Below are 21350 nucleotides of genomic sequence, written 5' to 3' on the forward strand. Positions count from 1 at the left end.
GGTGTCCAAGAACTGCTTGGATGTGTGGGAGGCCCCCCCATCCCCGCCAACATACACACACACACACACACACACACACACACACACACACACACAGAGCAAATGGGTCACAGAACTGTTTGAGTAAGGCACTGTAGGTTGTGGTAAACTTTGGCTTTTACTCTGAATGAGATGGGAAGCCATTGGAGAATTTTGCAGAAGCATGACATGATTTGATTCCCTTGGTAACAGGATTGCTTTATCTACATTGTGGAGAATAGGCTATGGAAGTCAGAAGGGTGGAAGCAGGGAGACCAGTTAGGACACCAGTAGTCTTGAAATAGTCTAGGCAGGAGGTGGTGAGGCCTTGCTCTGGGGTGGCAGTGGCGGTGATGAGAAAAGGTCAGATTCTGGGTCTATTCAGTTGTGAAAGAGAACAGTCAAGGCAACTCCAAGGAAAGGCAGAGTTGCCACTTACTGGGAGGAGCAGGTAGGTGTAGGAGTTCTGTTTTGCGTCTATCATGCTTGATGTGGCTGCCGGACAACTCAGTGGAGATATCAAGGAGATAGTTATGATTCAGGGGAGAGGTCTGAGTTGGAGATGAAGATTTGAGAGTCATCACCATATGCTGGTATGTGATGCCATGTTGTTAGATGATCCAGGGAATGAGTAGAGAAAGAAAGAAAAAGAGGTTTGAGGATTGGCCCTAAGCACTGCAACCTGCCAAAACCCGGAAGGTGAGGAAGACTGAGAAGGAAAGGCCGGGAAGGCCATGCATAGTACCCTAGAGGCAAAGGGGAAAAAGAGAGCGATCCACTGCATCAAATGCTGCTGTGGGTCACGTAATGTGAGACCTGAGAGCTGGCCACTGAATTCCATAATAGGAAGGTCATTGGTGACTGTGATGGGTACTGTGTCAGTGGAGTGCTGGGAACTGTGCTCTAAGTCTTCTCCATTTTGTGATGGGTAAGACTAAAACCTTCTGCTGTGTTCATAAACCTCTGGGTTGAAAACAAAACTGAAAGAATGAATGAATAAATGAATGGAAACAGCCTCCCCAGCCATTGTTAAGAGATATCTGGCCTGAGAGGCCCTCTCTTGAGTTTCGCAGGCAAGAGCTTGGCACCCAGAGTGGACCCAACCAGATCAGCAGCAGGTTTGCAAAAGGCTGCCGTCGCCGCGTTTGTTTATGTCTGGGTGTGGGAGCTTACATAACCAGGCAAGGAGGCCACACTTTCCTTCAGCTACAAGGCTCTTAGCTTCTTGAGGGAGAGTTGGATTTCATTAGAAATTAGGTTGCAGAGGCCCTAGATTGGTCTGTGCTGTTAACTATTTCTTGCCATATTTGGGGCAGTTGTAAATGTCAGAGAAAAGGGAGGCATTGCAGCTGCTTACTGTACCAATTCCCCTTCATTCTGTGAGTAAAATACACGTACGTTCAGTTGTCTCTCCTGTGTCACCTAAGGAAGTGCTGATGAAAGAAGCTGCTTCAGGGAGTCCTTGCAGAGTTCCACAGATCACATTACAAAGCGAAGGGAATAATGGGAGAGGGGCAAGCTGGGGATCCCCTCCCAGCTACTGTTTATCCTCTAGGCGCTCTGCAGTGAGAACCTGGCCCAAGTCCACTTCCTCAGGTTAGAACATGGTAGTTTGTGAAACCCTCCTTTTGTTCTTGAGAAACGCTGTCTCTGCTGGTCTGACTTTATTCTTTGTCAGTCCTACTGTACAATCTCTCCTGTTTCATGAGATCTCACTATTGAGCTGTCACAGCTGACTCTTTTGGGTAGTTTGACTTTGTTTTTCAGTTACCATGTTCAGGACTGACTTTTCAAAATTTCTTAACATGAGCTAAGTTGGAAATAAAGAGTTACACCACTTTTAAAGCTTTTTGTGTAGCAAGTGGAATGTTTTGTGCATTCCAGGTTCCTTGGGTTGGTTTTAACCATGTAAAGTTATAACCATGGCTGAAATTATTTTTTTTAAAGAATTAAAATCGCACAAAGTATTAAAGCTATACAACCTTATTTACTTACACAATAATATCAAGCAGTTACATAATGTTTACTTTGTGTCAGATTATGTTCTAATCACTTAAAATATAAATCATTTAATCCTTATGACAATCCTATGAGATGGACATTTTATCATTCCTATTTTACAGATAGGAAATGGAAGTAAAGGGAGGTTAAGTAATTTGCCCAAGGTCACACAGCTAATAGATGGTGGAGTGGGGCCGTAACTCCAGGCAGCTCAGGGCCCATGCTCTTAACTACTGCAATGCATTGCTCTTCACTAATTTAAAATATGCAGCTGTTTGGATGAGTTGAGCTTTGGTTACTTTCATACTGTCTCTGAAATATGGGTTTACCAAATAGTAAAAATTAATGCTATCAACAAAACTGTAAGGTTAACTGTTTATAAAATAGCATTAATTTAAGACAAAGAGCTGATTTTCTTATTACATGTTATTTCTATATGCTCATTGAAACAGGATCTGAAGGCCTTTTTTATTTGGCAATAATATTTCACCTAATTTATTATTAAAGTGGTTACATATGGAAGCAATAAAATCATATTTTGAATATCTTGAAGAGATCAGTTTTGTTTTTTTTTTGGTTTTTTTTTTTAAATGAAACCTTTTTCCTTGAATGGGCTAAAACACAGTACAGCAGTTATCCACTTTAATATAGATAGCCGATGTTTATTTGAAAGTACTTTTAAAGACTTACTTTTTTTCCACAAAAATATCTTACTCTGCTGGTCTGAAGCCCATCATTTGCAGTGACTCTTGTTGAAGTTAACAAAGGAGTGGAGGTTTTGTAAGTCTGTGTCATCTTCTGGTTTGCCTGTGTATGTTCACTTCTAGATCCTATTATCTTTAAGTGTCTTTTGACAAGCAGAGGCTGTGGATGCTCTAGAGAGTTATAATGAAAAGGACTTTGGGGCCATTATAAATAGTTGCAATGAGTAACCCAGCAAGTCTGCATGGCAGGTTATAGGTGACAGATCTAGAGAGGAGACAGAGTCTCCCCTCTTACTATTATATTGCTTTTGTACAGTCATGCCCTCCCCACCCCCAACAAAACTTACTGTCTCAGTGTAATCATTACCTAATTGACAGGGTGATGACACAGTCTAGGCAAGTTTTCCAAAGTGTAGGGTAAATTCTTCTGGGGACTGTCAATCTTGGACATGGGATCACAATCTAACATTAGGTGACATCGAATTACATAGGAAGGGAGGTGCTTCCTTTTTACTTTTCTTTTGACCTTTCTGCTGATTCAAGGAGAAAGTCCGCTTGGCATCACTGCATCTTGAACATCTCTTGAATCCTTCAGAACCTGCCTTTATGACAAAGAGCAGACATCGTAGATGCTCAACTTTGATAGGAAACTCTTTTTTATCCGAATGTAGTTTCATTGCTTCGTTTTCATTATTTTAGTATCTATAATTCCCTTCTACTTTTGACAGGAGTGCTGGCTTTCTGTCTTCCATTTACAGTAGGAATCAGTATTTCTTTGAAAATTAGTTTTATTTAAAGAAAAAAGGCAAGTTCATCTAAGGACAAGTACTAGAGAATATAATACAGGTGATATGTAGATAGGAAAAACTTGTGAATTTGGTAATGACAAACTCTTGGGAAATATTGGTCCAGTATCTGCTATGGTTAATTTTGTGGAGCTCCACAATCTCTTCTTTGAAACTCTTTGGACAAGATTTGTTTTGGAATTCAGAATGTTCAGATCTCTTTGGCATAGTGCTTATAGTATACATAACATGACTCCTATAGGAGACACTGGGCAATGCCGCCATCAGGCACTGAAATATTCCTTTAGCAAGATGTATGAATGTTCAGACTAAGTGGGGGTAAATAGAGACTATACATGGCCCCATGTGGGTTCAGCTTAGATTTTGCTACCATATATGTTTTTGAATCAAACTTAGGAAAGAGAGTTTTGATTTTCAGCGCTTTCTGGAGGTCAGAATTGCAGATAAGAGATTATGGACCTGTCTTTGTAAATAAATTATATCATTTTTTGAAACACTGATCAAATGAATCATGCAGAAAACAAATTAGATCACAATTTGGTCAAAGTAATCAAAGTAACTCCGCCATCTTTGAGTTTATTTTACTGCTTGGATATAAGCTCCTTAGAGATTCTGCCCTGCCACATAGGGCCAGATAAAAATCTTTGTGGAAGAAAAGTTACATCCAAATGACTTTTGCCTGTGCACGTGAAAACAGAAGTAGACCCTGGTCCTGTTCATCCGTGAAGGTGAACGTTTTGAACACCGAGCTCACTCTCTCAGTAGTTCAGAACATGGCTGTCAGGCAACTGGGCAATGCATTCACTGGTACCAGACAATTTGGAGTAATATTGAATTTGGTTCTATGTGTTTAAAATGAAATCCAGCAGTTATTTGTAATTGTTTTGTTAACTATCTTGTTTGTTCTTAGTCTAGTTATCAGTAAAGTTTTACTTTGGCAGTAATGGAAGTGGTCAAAAAGGACACAACCAGCCCTCCAAGTGTGATGGTAGACATGCCAGCTGTTTTACAGTCTGTGAACTTATGATACCAGAGCAGTTAAGCTGGATTGATTACATTTGAGAAGACCATGTTGAGTTATTTATGATTGTTTTTCAAACATGTAAAATGACAAATGAGCAAGTATTTTTTTCAGAACACAATGAAAGTGTTTTGTCAGGTTCTTGATTTATAATCTTTAGAACATGCTTTCATTTTGTACAATTAGAATGAAAATGTAAAGTAATTGATCATAAAAGTTACACTTGTGAAGTATTTGTGGGCTTTGTATGTTATATTGCTAGCTAATTAAATTGATAAAAGAAGACATTATGGATATAAGAAGGTAATGATTTACATTGTATAAGTTTCCCCAAGAATCTTAATAAAATCTCAAGTATTCTGTGGAGAAGAGGTAGATTTCAGTGCAGAATCTGAAACCAGGGTCATTTGGCTAATACAATTCATATATCTTTGTAACTTCTATAATATCCTCCGGGACCTTCTATGAAAGAATAGAGTTTTTTGATTCCTAGTACAACAGCCTGTTATTAATTTAAAAAAATTTTCTGGTTCACTACCATGGACTTTCCTGGGTTTTATGCTCCGACATAGATAAGACAGGTGTTGGGTAAGTGCCATTTCTGATGAAATAGAGGCAACATCCCTTTTGTATTCACTCAAGAAAACTTAATAGAATGTCCATGAGGATGACATTTGCTGTGGATATAACTTTGAATCCACCCTATTAAAGTCATTTACAGATGTTGATAATTTAGTATACCTCCCTATGATTAGCATTAATAACATTGTACTTCACATTGAACATGGTTAAAATTCCTACTACTACTACTAATAAAATATAATAGTGGCAATGTTTATCGAGCACTTACTAAGTACTTCGCATGTGTTAAGTGCTTTACATGTCTGAACTCATTTAATCCTCATAACCTCACAGTGAGGAAAGCATAATAAAAATGTACTTTCACAGATGAAGAAACCTTGTAAAGGTACCTGGAGATTAAGTAATTTAGCCAAAATCACAGGAAATGAAGCATTCTGGCTTCACTGTGCTTTATTGCCTTCAATGTTAGTAACATCTCAGCTCTCTGGGACTTAACTTTGAGAAACCTCATCTAGTTGGAACAAAGCTGAGAGCGTGGAAACAAGCAAAAACACTTCTGTAATTAAAATAAAAGCAAAACTCTGTATGAGAGTATGCATGATCCGCAGGCAGTACAGAGCCAGAACTTCTAGACTGTATAGTATCTTGGGTCCGTTATTAAGGGTCTGGAGCCTGAAGACGTCAATGGAACTTGAGGATCACAATACAATCCCCAAGGCTTCCAGGTGAATTTTGGTTTAATCTGTTAGAAACTGATTTTGTAAAATCTAATTGATTTTACAAAAATCTGGCCTGATTGGAAAAGCCCTGCTTGAAATGGGCACATACTTATCTAGAATGATTCATTCTTTAGGAAGAGTTTAGATAACTGAGAAGGTCTGGATGTAGAAACTATTTGCATGTAGATCTTAATGGATGAAGACAGCAAAATGCCATCTTAAAAAAAATGCCATCGTGATTTTTTTTTCTTATGGTTGGATTAAGAAGTTCAAGTTTGACTGCAAAATAAAGTCCTTCAACTTTATTTGTCCTGTTTTCAATTCTCCTCTAGATCACTCTTTTGATGTCCTCAAAAAATCCAAGCCTTCTCCCACGTTCCATGCTGCAGGCCAGCTTTCTGATATGCTGAACGGTGGCGACGAAGTCTACGCTAACTGTATGGTGATAGATCAGGTAAGGCGTGACTCATCGCACAAGGTGGAGCCGCCCTCTTTCCAAAACCCACGCACATGAGAAATATATTTACCGTGTTTCCCTGAAAATAAGTCTTGCTCCAAAAGATGCATTAGGGCTTATGTTCAGGGGATGTCCTTCTGAAAAATCATGGTAGGGCTTATTTTTTGGGAAACACGGTAGCATTGTGGTGTTCCTCTGAAAATTTTAGGCTAAGTGCAACCCCAGGGATGCTGCAATGGAGTCTTAGCATGAGCATTTAACTGAGGTCCTGCCTTCAGAACACAGCACTCCTTAGCCTTACCAAGATGCACCATCAGGGAGGGGTCTTATGACACTGCCCAATGACAAGAGTGTGAGAACTCTTCTGTGGGGCCAAAATAGGAAAGGACAACTGAGAGGCCAATTTCTTCTCTACAGCCTTTCAAAAAACAATGTGTATATTATCCAATTTAGCAGTGTTTGTATGCAAATCTAGCAAGAGCTGGATGAGCTAGAGCTTAATGCCAGCCTCATATGATGCTGTCACGTAAATTACGAGTTTAATCCTTACAACACACCTATTAACATGTAATAAGGTTGTAGTGCTTTTAATATTAAAACAGAGTGGTATCATGTTACCGGGAAGTTGGAACCCTTTAGAATTCCCCACCCATTTCCTGATAGAGATTTGTGAGTTAAATCTCATAAAGGCGGATGGTTTGAATGTGCATCTACTTATGACCTTTTCCCTAGCTCAGTGACACTGAAATTTTAATATTTATAAAAATTAAAGTATTGTTATAGATCTGAAGATTTCCACACACCCTAATTTATGGACGATTTAAAGGATTTTCAAGGGTAATCTTGACAACACACAATGTCCATATTATCCACTGACTTTAAAACCTAATCCTCATACAAATGCACCATAAATATGCTCATTGAGCACTAAGATATTTTACCCTATTTTGTTGTTAGTGTGCATAAATTGTACCCTTTTACTTATAGATGTTTTCTGTGATGTAAACTTTTTTCTGTCTAGTATATTGCAATTTTAGCCCTTTATTCAAATAGCTCTGCTTTTTCTTCTTGTTATAAAACATTGCTATATCAAATACATAGTATAAATGCATAGGTTGGGATGATATTCAAAATGACAGAGGAACCAATAAATCAGAATGGACATCAGGCTATAAATAACTGGTACAGTTTTTGGTATAAAGCAGCTGAATGTGAGCCCTAGTTATGAAATCTAGGATGAGGCACAGAGTTAGGGACAAAGTGGGAATTCTGGGGACCTTCTCTGAAGATATGGGGTAATTGGAGTTGGTGTGTTCTAGGCACATTCTGATTTTAATGCTTTTTTTCTGTTACCATGTTGTCTCACCATTTAAATGAAATATTTCTTGAGTTCTTATCTCTTTTTGTTCTGAGCCTCCGTGAATACTGTAACATTTTCATTTATCTTAAGTAGCTAAAATTGTATATGACTCAATATTATAATGGGGAAAGCTATGTCTTTATATATTCTAAGATATGAGGTCAGACAATTAAGTTTACGAATTCATCCTAGAAAAAGTGCTACATACCTCATTGCTGAATATCACTATGGTCACCTTCGAAGTACTCCCCTTGGGAAGCTATGCACCAATACCAGTGCCTAGTCTACCCTTCAAAGTAATTTTAGAACTCTTGCTGGAATGACCATCAGAGCTGTTGTCATATTACCCTTGATGTCCTGAATGTCATCAAAATGTCTTCCTTTCAATATTTCCTTTATCTTGGGGTAAAGAAAGAAGTCACTGGGGGCCAGATAAGGTAAGTAGGGAGGGTGTTCCAATACAGTTATTTGTTTACTGGCTAAAAACTCCCTCACAGATAGTGCCTTGTGAGCTGGTGTATTGTTGTGATGCAAGAGCCATGAATTGTTGGTGAAAAGTTCAGGTTGTCTAACTTTTTCACTCAGCCTTTTCAGCACTTCCAAATAGTAAACTTGGTTCACTGTTTGTTCAGTTGGTACAAAGCCATAATGAATAACTCCTTGGATACCAAAAAAGGTTAGCAACAGCGTTGCAACAAGTTCATGAACTTAATTGTCAGACCTCGTACATTAAAAATACAAAACTTGAAAAACTGAAGATGAAGTTAGGATATCTTATGTTTGGGAATATTTTGAGTGAGAGAAGTATTGCTTTAATAATGTGAAGCATACATTTAAAGAGAACTCAAACAGGCTAATGGATAAACTGAAATGTAGCAGAGGATGGCTGAATGTGTGCTATGAGAACAAATAAAACTAAAAACCTGGATACAAATCACAAAGATTACTGTATTAGTTAGTATACTTATTATATCTTTTTTATAACTGTCCTTTTGTCAGAATAGGAAGAACACCATAAGCGTCCAAATTCTGCATATTTAAAACAATTTGTAGTACTGCCTGGAAAGAATCTTATCTAATTTCCTTCCTCTCCTTCAACCTGCCACAGAAACCTAAAGGTTGCTAGCCTATTGGTGATGCCGTTTCCCATGAATTCTCAAGGTTATCAACCTACCTGATGAGGAAATTCATATGATAAAAACTACTTTGAAAATTGCCCTGTCATATAAACAACTTTGAAAAAAAACCACACGTTGTATTTGGACATCATTTCAAGGCTACATAATTCAATACAAAGTATTGCTGCATACTCTTTATCAAAACTCCCCAAATATTCATATTTGACTTTGTTATTCTCTGAGTATGTGTTTTTGTGTATGTGTATGTGCATGAAGAGATTAACATATGTATATAAATAGTCTTTAACCATTTGAGAGTAAACTGAAAATATGGTACCCCAATACCCATCGATCTTTCAAGTGTATTTTCCTAAAAACGTGAACATTCTCTTGCTCAGGCACATAGAGTTACTGCAATCAGGAAATCGTCACTGATACAGTACTATTAGCAGTGTACAGAACTTACTCAATTTTTTCCAATTGTCTCAAAGTTCTTCATAGCAAAAGAACGTTTAATTGCATGTTTTGCATTTAGTTGTCATGTCCCTTTAGTCTCCTTTAATCTGGGACATTTCCTTAGTCTTTGCCTTTTATGACATGGATAATTTTGAAGATCAGAGTTTTGCTTGTTTTTCCTAGACTGTCCTTCTGTTTTGGTTTGCCTGCTATTTCCTCATAATTAGATTCAGGTTATGTATGGTTGGCAGGAATATTACAGAAGTGACGTTGTGTTCTCAGTGCATTATATCAGGAGGCACAGAACATTATGATGAGTCTGCGCCATTACTGGTGATGTTATCTTTGGTCTACCAGGTTTATTTTCAGTAAAATTACTATTAAAAAAAAATTAAGTGTCATGTGGGAGGCAGTGTGAGTCATTATAAATATCCTGTTACTCATTTGACGCATACCCATAGTTTGGGCATTCCTTGATGGTTTTTGCCTTAGCAAATTGTTATGATAATTAATTTAGGACCCTAAATTTCCCCCTTTTGCTTCATTTCTTCTTCACCACCCTATAGCTAAATGATGTCATTCTCTTTCTTTTTACTGTCTTCTTCCCCCAGAAGTGATCCCTTTAGATGACGGCCACCTCAGATAACCTGTACTTCTAAGCCCCTTCCTTAGACCAAGCACTTTGATCAACTGGGGCTCTTTTTCACTCATGTAGGCTGGACTTTCTCTTCCCACATTGATTTTTAAATCAGTCTTAGGCTCTCCACTACTTCCCTTTTTTCTCTGCCATGCAGAATTTTCCTCTGGTCTTACTCTCTGCAAAGGTTTATTGCAGGAGTGTGGCAGGTTACCTGCTGAGATTTGATGATGATTTTATTATTCGCAGGTAATTTGAAGTTTGGGGCATTTTCTCTCTTCTAGTTCTGCTAAGTCCATGCGTCTTATGTAGTGTCATTCTTATTTTTGTTTGGTAGCATTTTGGAGAAGACTCACATTTATGTGACCATCACTACCTCAGTTACCCAGATCCCTATAAACTACTTTTTAGATAAAGCTGTCTACTCTATAGCTTTTTTTCTCCTCATTTTGAGTCAGTGGTTCACAAAATGTTAAAGCACTCACTTGTTCTTCTTCTTTTGTGAATTATGGGATAGTAGCCAAGTAAACAAAAACATATCATGAAAGAATTCTCTGCTTACATAAAACAAAACAAGGGAAAAAAATAAAGTAGAAGCTTTTTAAGTTGGGAAAATTTTATTCTTAGCTAAACCAATCTGTCCTGCTTTTACTCAGCAACTATTTTTCTTTTGACTACCAGGTTGGTGATTTGGACATTAACTATATAAATATAGAGGGAATCACTACAAACACCTGCCCTGAGTCCATGGGCTCTACTTTGGGGCCTCAGAGCTGCAGGCACGTCCTTTCTACTGAAATCAGCCCTGGCATGTACCCACTAAGTGAGAACAAGGAAGTGACATCAAATCCTGAAGCTCAGCAGTCCTTCACATCGCCGTCTAGTTCATATACTTCCAATTTGAATCTCTCTTTTGGGCTTCAGGGATTTGAAAAGGAACAAAGTCATCTAAAGAAAAGAAGGTAAGGTACTATCTTCTAGAGGATAAATGTAGAAAATCAAAGAACCTTGTTGCTGGATTTGGAAAATTGTATTTTATTTTCTACTGTCCCTACCACTTTTATTGCTACATAAAAATGTTGCCCCCTTTTAGGTTCCTGATTTGAAAGTAAGACAATTAAGGAAACAGACAAAAACATACTAGAGGAAAAACAAAATGAGACACCATTTTACTTACCAGATAGGCAAAAATGAAATAGTTTAGCAATACCATATTTTGGTGAAAATGCATACAATGGAAAGTCCTATTATAGTTGATAGGAGTGAAAGATTATGAAACTCTTGATATGTACTTTATGATCCAGTAGTTTTACTTCTGTGTTTTAGGAGACATATACATGAATATTTGTAGTGTAGCAAATAACTGAAATGGGGAATAGATAGATAAATTACAGAATAATTGCACAATAGAATACTATGCAGTGTGAAAATTAGATAACTATATCAACATACATAATAACATGCATCATAGAAACATGAAGTTGAACAAAAAAGTAAGGCACAAAATACTTTAGATTTCATTTTTATAAAATGCAAAACTAAACAAAATCAAACAATTTATTATTATAGGGCAAGTACATATGTGTGCTTAGGCTATAAAAAAAGAAGAACCCAAGATAATGAAGTGGGAATAAATCCCAAATTCAAAATAGTTGTTACATGTAGTGAGGAAAGTAGGAATGGGAATGGAAAGGAATAAAAAAGCGTTTCAGTTGTATGGCCAATGTTCACGTTTCAAGTTGGGTGGGATTGTGAGTGTTTGTTTGATTATTATACTCTGTAACTTACTTACCTTGTGCATATTTTCTTATGTATACAAAAATATTGAAAAAGTGTTATTGCATATGATATGACGGTATATATTTGTGTGTGTGTGTGTGTGTGTGTGTGTGTTTGCATGTATATGTGTGTTTGTATCTTTGCATCTCTTTCTTATCCATCCATCCTGTTGTCTATTTTCTTTTGGAAATAGGCCAATTTCTGTTAATTTCATTTTATTCTGCTCTCCACTTTCCTTAGGCAATAGCTTATTTTTTCCCCATGCCCTAGATCTCTGATTACCATATTTTGCCGTGTTTAATGGACATTTCTTTGCCCTAATTTGTGAGGGAAATATAAGGATGCGCATTATACACGAGTAGTACTAATTCCGTATCTATATAAATGTTTTTAAAATTCTTTTATTATGTGTATAAGTTAAAAGTGTAGCTTTAGAAATCAATAATGATATCCATATGCAAAATAACACCCTCAAATACTATAATTTGCTGAAGTTACGACAAACTTGCAATGATGAAGAATTTTTGGCCTTCTATGATGCGTAAATATCGTAAATTTTTTACCGGTACATAAAATTTCTTGTATCTTATATCTGTTCTTGTATTTTTTAATTATTTGTTACATAAAATTCCTTGCACCATAATATGTTAAAAAATAAATGCTGAAACTCCTTTATAATACAAAAAAACCAAGTACCTAAATGTAAACAAAAATTTGAATTAAAAAATTAAAATGAAAGGTTTTTTTCCCCTCAAAAGTTTGGGCCAAAAACATGGGTGCACATTATACACAGGAGCGCATGATACACGGCAAAATATGGTATATGCTCATTTCCACATGTAAAATCATGAATCAATATTAATGTCAAATACACACACGTGAGTGTGTATATAATTATTTGTCTATGAATGGACATCCACATAGGTAAATGAGTATTTGGCAGATATTTAATTGATCAGAAAGGAGAGAAAGGAGGGGAAGCAGCAATCACTACGTGCCAATCACTGTGCTCTGCATGGATATGCAACCACTTGAGGTTGTAACACTTTATAACAGGTATTGGTACTGATGCATAAATAATGAAAGATTATCTTGAGATTTGTATTTTGTGAATTATGGTTTTAAAGATGCTGGGTGGACGTAAATTGAATTGATAGGGCATTTTGGGCTCCTCTCCACATATTTGTTTGGGACAAGCGGCTGCCAGTCCAGGCAAGATTCCATATAGTTCTGCAAAAACAGATTTCACTGTGTATTATTAGCACATACTGGCAGGATCTTTATGATTTGTCCAGTTTGTGACTCAGGTCTTGAGAGGTGAATAAGTTCTTTAGAGATGCTACTCTAGGACTAGGGGGAGGAGAAGACACAAATGGCCTTTCTGTTCTGCTTATGCAAACATTCCTGGGCATTCTAAATTATACTTTCCCATCAATCATGGTCACATCTCTGGGACGTTTAAATAGCAGCTGGAATTTTGCCTTCTTAGAATATAAGAAAAACTATCCAGCTTGAGTAAAGGTAATTAAAACCCTCTGTAAAAATGTCACAGCTAGTGGAGGGGGAGAGATGGGAGAGGAAGAAGAGTCCTAAGAGAAAATCCCCAATTGCTCCCACTGGCCAACTTTATCTCCTGTACATTTTGTCCCCTCTGAAAAATGTAGGAATGAGGATCCCAGAAAGACTTGAGGTCCCCAGAAACCCCCTTTTTGACCCTGGCATGACCATGGAACCCTCCCTTCAGTGGGTGTCGTGGTGGGAGTGTGTAACACAAGGGATAATGAACTCAAAGTGACATGCACCCAATTCATTAATAAGTGAATCGCAGGCTGAGGCTGGGAACTTCGCATGAAGGAGAAATTTCAGGGCATACAATAAAAAGTGAGGTTAACACAGGGACAGGCTGACTGGGACGTAAGTCCTAAGTTTCTTAAGGTTTAAAACAGTGTTTTGGTGAAAGTAAAATAGTATGCACAATATGTAGCCATTATGTTATTTAAACTTAATAGCTCTTTTAAGATGCTACAAGGGGAAAACAAGCAATGAGACGTTTATTAAAAAGAAAAACCACAAAACTATACAACAAAAAATTAGGTGATTGAAGGCAGGTGTTTGTTCTTTTCCAAAACGTATCTTTAAAACTGCTTTTGTTTTTCCACAGTAAGAAATACTTGTCACACTGTGAACCATCCCCTCCGTATCCCCCATACACATAGGATTTAAATGTTGTATGAAATAACATGTGGAATGTATTCCGATATTTTCTACTCTGTACTATTTTAAAAGAGGATTCTGGTCGCAACCTATTGAATCGATTTCATATCCCACTAATGGAATTTTAAAAAAATGATATTATAAAATGATAACCTAGAGGTAACCCTGAAGAATATTTTCTATAAAGTTGAATATCTTACTTAGGTTAATAGATTATCAAAGAAAAACCATAGCCCCATTTGAACTAACAGGGAAAGAAATATTTTAAAATATAGTACGCAAAATAAAATAACACTCACTGATACTTCTAGGGTATATTCATAGAGATGGAGAAAAGCTGTGTGTAACTTGAACGGCTTGTGTGAAAATAGGATATTCTCACAGGCAGCCACTACTTTTCATTAGGACAAGAGCTCACAAGTTGAACACACAAATACTGAGCCACAAGACATCAGCAAAACTTTGGCCTCCCTCCCTACCTCTAGAACTCTTTCTGCCCTCAGATAATCACTGAATGATGGAAACTACATAGCACCTTAAAATATCTGTAATGACATTAGTGTAATATCCAAAGCACCAACGTTTACTAGAAAGGTTTTCTTAACACTAAGCTTTAGTTTTTCATGAGAATTTTATACTCCAACATATTTGGGCGTTGAATTAAACTAAAGTGTGAAGTCCCCCTCCAATTTGTCCTTCCCTTCTCAATGACAAGGTAAAGGCTCTTGATGAGGACTTTTCAAGGAGAAAACTCCACTTTGGAAACCTCAGTGTTACCAGTGGTGGCCTTTACGTACTGCCAAGTTTGCTGGGGCCCAAGAGGGCCCATGAAGTTCAAGAATTAGACACTAATCTAAGTTTTTGGATTAGAAACATATATAGTACCAAGTGTCGTGTAATTTATTAAGTTGATATTCAGTGGCCATTAAATACCTCCTTTTTCCTTCCTTCCCTTCCTTCCTTCCTTCCTTCCTTCCTTCCTTCCTTCCTTCCTTCCTTCCTTCCTTTTTAAGAAAAATAACGCAAAAACATTTTTCAAAGTTTAATTTTCTGGTACTCTATATTTCATAATTGAGACCATTTCATTATATTGTTATTAACATTTAAACTCCAGAACTGTAACAACCAAAGAAAAATACATTTAAAAGTGCACTTTATTTTGTTTGTTTGTGTGTTACGTTTTGTTTCCTATACAGACAACAGAGTGGTGGTTACCAGAGGGGAAGGGGGTTGTGGGGAGAACAAAGAGGGTAAAGGGGGTCAAATACATGGTGACAGAAGGAGAATAGAATGTTATAAAGTTGTACACCTGAAGTTTATATAATGTTATTAACTAATCTTCCTTCAATAAATTTAATTTTTAAAATGCACTGTGCAATTGACATGCCTGTGAGAATTGTTGGCCTCAAAGTTTGAGTGGTTTAAAATGTAAATGTTGTGGAATGAGCCAGGAATGTAAAGCTCACATGCTTTCCTTTTAATGTTGTGGTTATCAAAGTTAAATGAGGAAAGGAGAGCATTAGTAGTAGAGCGGAGTTCCTTTCTGCCTTCTGAGGTGGATTCCTCATGGCCATCATTTTTGAAAGTTTCCAAAAATAATCAAATGTGACACATTTGGGACCTCACTTGACTCATGTCTGTCCTGTGTCTTGATACGAACTCTGGTGTAAGGCCTTCACACATCTCTCCATACCTGCCTCTGCTCTCTTAAGCTCTGCAGCCTTGGGACAATGGAGAGAATATTTTCACATTCAAGGTCCCCCAGGGCCCCCGAAACAGCCCAGGGACTCTGTTTGGTTTGCATTTTTTACTGTTTGAAGGATACCCATTTGGGGCTTGTAATAATTACATTTACAACACAGAAATAGCATAATACTAACTTGAACCAGGTTTTGTTTCTTAGAGCACTTGAAATGGCTTTTGCCAGGTAGAAATGTTCACTTGGGGAAACAAATTTTTGTTGGAAAACAGGATCTTTGGAGGGAGGAAAAAAACCAGCAAAACCTACTTAAATATAAATTTTGTTACAAGTTAAATGAGTACCCATTGTACCTCACACCAATGAGAGAATTTGAATTCAGAGAAATAGGAACCAATGACTCAGTCTGCTTCCTTGATTATTTACTTGTTTACTTACTTTGTGCGTCAGTTCTAGTCTTGATGCCCTGGATGCCGACAGTGAAGGGGAAGGGCCTTCGGAGCCATCGCACCTTTGCTACACTCCAGTGTCCCAGAATTCCTCAAGAACTGGGATCCCAAGTGGGGACGAACTGGACTCTTTTGAGACCAACCCTGAACCAGATTTTAACATCTCCAGGACTGAGTCACTTTCTTTATCAAGTAACCTGCAGTCAAAGGTATTCTTGTTGGTATTCATTTGGTTTATTATAGCGTGGAAAATATGTTGTCTAAATCTAACCATCTCTGAAAGACAAATAATGTTTTATTCAGATGTGTAAACTTTTCTTTTTTTGAGACCCATGAGCTGACCATTCGAGTCTTTAATCTTTCCAACTCTCATTTGTATATTTCTTAATTACAAGGACTGATTTGTCTTTATGAATTCACCACCAGTGTTATACTAGTTTTTCACATACTTGGAAAATTTTACCATTTTACACAGTATTTTCTGCCATCATCTTTTAAGGGAAATAAACTGGTAATGTCATGTGGATGTAAATGATCAGACTTGTTTTGCTCACATGAAACTTTACTTGGCCCAGGTGATGAGGTAAATAATAGTACTAAGGCAGAGGTGATGTTTGTTGAGCATTCCTGGCTGCATGAACTAACCTGGAACACCATAAACTTCGTCAGTTTTTCCATAGGAGAGAGATTTTCTCACATTGGGGTTTCATTTTGCTGTGGTTGTTCTATAAAAGATTAAACTCTTCCAATCTTGCAGAAAAAGCTGTTTTGTGTTTGCATGTATGTTTTTTTCCTTTTTTGATTTGTGTTATTGTCCACTTGCTTTCTTTTTAAGTTGAGTTTACTGCTATAAAGTAATGTGTGCTGTGCTCGAGCAGCTCTTACTGTGAACACATGTTTGTTATGATACTGCTTTATTTTTGTAGTATGTTCTACAATATAGAAAACATGTTTTATAAATGTAGGAAACATAATTTCATCATAAGACACCTAAGACATTAGTAAGCCTTTTATTTTAATTTTTGAGCAGATGAGGTTCTGCGGAAATGAGATGTTTTGTCCTGGGTACCTGAACTTAATGGTAGTCAGAACTCAAATCCAGGCCTTCTGACTACAGATCCTGAATCCTTTCCTCTCCTCTCTGATGCCTGTTGAATTGTCATAACACTTTGAACCTAAAGATTATGTGATTATTTCTGGATGATAAGAAATGAGTATGGTTGTTAATGTAGATCCTTCTTAGTTTTGCATTTTGAGTGGAATTGCGAAACATTCATCATTACTTGGAATGAAAAGGAATTCAATCTTTGTGAAACAGTTCCATATTGTTCACTTTTAAGAAGAATCTGTCCGTTAAAATGTATCTAGCCGTGCCTCTGTAATTGCCCTGTGTAACTTTTTACCAGAGATTCTGGATAATTTTCAAAGTCCCATTATTATGCAAAACGATGACCATATATGACTTAAAGCAAAGGGTGGCATTTGGGTAGGGCCCTTTGTGGCCAGCTCACTGTTAGGGTTATAGGACAGCTTGGGCTGGCCTTCCTGACATCCAGGCCCCAGAGGCTCCTCTCTAAGAAGACAGTCAGGGGAGGCACAGCCCAAGACCTTTTGAAGCAGGGTTAGGCGTCTGTTTTCAACTTTCTTCCAGGCCCTTTAAACAGATGAACTTAGAGAAACCATGTGTTTTCACTCAGGGAATAACGAGACCAGTGCTTGTGAAGGACAGTTGCTGATGGCTTAATTTTAGTAATAAATTTTGCATTACTTTATTTTAGCCCTAACTTTAAGTGGTATCTTACAAATGGATGGGTGGGATCAATCCTAAGGCAGCTAGGCCTCTGTTGGATGGGAGTTGGGTACCATGAATGGCTTTAATGGTGTTTGCTCTTTTGTATATTTATTTACGTTTTCCAGAACATGTAAGAAAACCATGTTTTAATTATCTTTCCATCTTGCATTCTCACATATGTTGTTAATATTACAAAAGAAACAGTATGTAATTGGGAAAACAGGAATAAAATGGCATGTCAGTTGAAAGAAATAAAGATGTATAAGTCACTGATATGCAAACATCGTCCCAGGAAGTGCTGGATGGAAGGTCTATTAAAAGATGAGCACAGCCTAGGAGATTTGTATATTTACCTGATGCATTCTTCGCTACAGGCTGCAGCTAACATTATAACTTAAATAGCTGTTTGGAAATTTTTAAAACTCTTATCATTGTAAGTGGCTATCCTTTTACCATCTAAGTATAGACATATTAGTTAATGTAGAATTTTGCTTGAGTGCTACAGTATAAAATAAAAATAACTGACAAAGGTGAAAAAAAATGTCAAACTCATTAAATATACAGAGAAAAATTTGACTTAATTTTTCACTTTTAACCAACATGATTGGAATGTCCTAATTGCATCCTAAAGTCTACATAGGAACTATTCCCAAAAGCTCAAGTTTACTAACGCATTAAAAAGACAATAAAATTTTGAAAGTTGTGAGAGGCAAACAGAAACAATTAAATTACATCAGAAATGTTCAGATTGAATCTTTTCACAAAGATGCTGATTTAGTAACATTCATGATGAACGTATACTTTCAAGTCTTGTGTAGCGTTTTTAAAAAACTATTTTATGATCTCTTTCAGGAGTCATTGCTTTCTGGAATCCGCTCACGTTCTTACTCCTGCTCATCACCCAAAATTTCTTTAGGAAAAACTCGGTTGGTACGTGATTTTACAATGTGCAATTCCAGTGAAGGTGAGCATTATTTACCATTTGGTTTTGAAGGCATTCTATCCCAGAGCAGATTTTCAGTTAGTAAAAGTACATAAAATATACAAGTGAAGGCAAGGATTTTCAATTTTATTTTCACAATTGATTTTTCTAAGCTTAGCAAAATCCTTTTCTCATTGGATAGCAGACAAGTTAAAGATTTGACTTTGATTAAATTACAAATTTGTACAAAAATCTCTGTTGCTTTGTTCTTTGAATCAAATGTTTTCCTCAAAGATAGTGTAAACTAGAATTTATTCTAGGTTCCTTATTGTGAGGGCTGTAGAGGATTTTATGTAAGTAAAGTATAAAAATTACTTTTGCCCTATATGTAAATTGTTGAAATAATCTAAGTCCTCAGAGACAAACCACTGCCAAATAGATTTTCTTTCTTTCTTTCTTTCTTTATGAAGGGACTTTACAGAATTGAAATAAGAGGACATATTTGAAACATGAGTAGATGTATCTCAACATTTTTTGTGGCAATGCAAGCAAACAGAAATGTATACTATATCTATAGAACAGGTGTAAATTATAAGCATATAGCTTGATGAATTTTAAAAAATGAATTCAGGTCAATAAATAGGACAATTGGCAACTCAGAGCTGACCTTGTATCCCCTCTCAGCCACCACTCCAATTTTCAACTTTATTTTTAAATGTAATTATTTCATACTTTCTATACATAATATGTGATAATTACATTTAAAGGCACATTTGGAAGTATTCATGCTAATCTGTAATATATAGCATTACATAATAAATTATATAATACATTTTTGTCAGTGTATTAGATAATGTCTTTTTTGTCTATTATCCTTAAGGCTTAAAAGACTCAGAAAAACAAGAGATGTGCTTTAGTATCCGCAATTTCCCAGTGTACAATATTTAAAATAGGATCTATTTTACTTCTTCCTGTTTCTTTTCTTTGTTAAAATTCTTGCTTTATTACCTTGTTCTTATTTTGCATTTTTGTGCCATGTGGAACAGTATTAAAAGCATAGTCTTTGTGCTTGGAGCTGCCATCCTGAAACAATGACTTAAGTATGGGAGGTGTCCAATAAATATTTGTTCAACAAATATAATAGACAAGATACATAAAATACCAAACAAGTACCACTAGGCTTTTCATTTTTCTTTTTGGGAAGTCGTTTTGGAAAAGGAGAAAGCAAGACTACTGATATGTGTCAGTTTTAATTTTTGGAATGTGAAGATGGAGAAAAGGACTGAGAGAAAGAAAGGATAGGAAAAGAAGATGGATTGAATTTGCCTTATTATTATTATTTTTTAATATTATGAATACTGCTAGAATCTTCAGGTCTCTCTAACTTTAGTTGAGGTTGGGATTCTTTTTAATAGCAGCTTGGCACCTCTCACTGATGGTCCTCGATAGCAAATTAACTTTATACTGTAACTACTTGGACAGCACTTCTAAGTCTTCTGTGAAGTGTGCCGAACAGTGGCCTTCCCTTTATATCTGCAGTATCTCCGATTTTTAAAGTTTGATTTCTGAAGTTTGAAATTGTTGACCAGATGGGTGAGAGGAACTTGATTGTTTATAAGGGAAAAGAGTCCAGATTTGTGAATTCTTTAATGAATAAGGAAGGGTATCTGTGCCTAACATATAATCTTTAAATCTTTGCATTTGAATTAGAAAGAATAAAAAGCTAACCTCAATTCCTTTGGTTTTTTTCTGTGAACAAAAGCTTATCTTTAGACAGTATATTTAAAAACAGGGCTATTTGAATGAAGTTTGATACTCTCCAGAAGGTGAGAATTACAAACAGGCAATTTAGGTTGAGGCTACACACTAAATGTACAAAGATTCCAACAGATACTCTGGCGTGGTTACAAATGTTTGGACTGATACCATTTAAGTCAGTCAAAACTATAGGACTACGAAGAATAAATGAACTCTTAAGGAAGAAGAGATGATTTTAACTGTGTGTGATCAGAGCACAGATGTGAAATCTTGACTATGTCAAAGACGTATACTAGTGTTTCATTGTTTAATTTGTTTAGATTAATCAGAGGTAAATTGACATGTGTGGTGTTAGAAATACTCTCTCAATGAGCCTTGAATAGTCCTAAGCATTTTCTCTATTTGGAGAGACTCCAAATCTCCTTTTGCCCCAGTGGAAAACTCCCATATATGAGCTACAGGGTGGTCTTCTGTCCTTTTTTATTCTTATTTGTGATGTCCTTTCTTCCTTGTCACCTCCAAAAGGTTACTTATTATCATGTCTCATGTTTTCTTTTCTTTTTTTTTTTTTTTTGAGCCTAGAGTACAATGGTGGAAACTTTATTTTTCAATGCTTGTATATATAAAACAAAATCAATCTTGTACTTAACTCCCTTTGATACATCGTGGGTTTAGATAGAAAGGAACATTGTCAATGTTGAGATGATAATTATAACCTCACCAAGATAGACAAAAGTGTTCTACATTTAAGAATCTGAGGAGTGAAGTGCATGTACTTTTGAAAATTATTGTGCACTGATGGATGGAATCCTATTAAATGTCCAGTTGCCTGAATCTGGTTCCATTATCTTAGCTCAG

At 36.5% G+C, this 21350-nt stretch overlaps 1 protein-coding gene across 5 annotated transcripts in view; it reads left to right on the top strand.

The window, feature by feature from the left end:
- The window catches only part of ARHGEF28 (Rho guanine nucleotide exchange factor 28), a 289722-nt gene that overhangs the window by 181793 nt on the left and 86579 nt on the right, over nt 1–21350 (top strand). For all 5 annotated transcript variants that reach the window (XM_088796567.1, XM_088796568.1, XM_088796569.1 and 2 more), the window contains 4 exons: nt 6184–6305; nt 10561–10841; nt 16022–16229; nt 18665–18776. In XM_088796567.1, the coding sequence (XP_088652693.1) occupies nt 6184–6305; nt 10561–10841; nt 16022–16229; nt 18665–18776 (723 nt within the window). The remainder of the gene's footprint in view (nt 1–6183; nt 6306–10560; nt 10842–16021; nt 16230–18664; nt 18777–21350) is intronic.

This window comes from Rhinolophus sinicus, chromosome 3, assembly GCF_057876585.1.
Source record: "Rhinolophus sinicus isolate RSI-liver-muscle chromosome 3, RSI-T2T, whole genome shotgun sequence".
Classification (NCBI taxonomy): domain Eukaryota; kingdom Metazoa; phylum Chordata; class Mammalia; order Chiroptera; family Rhinolophidae; genus Rhinolophus; species Rhinolophus sinicus.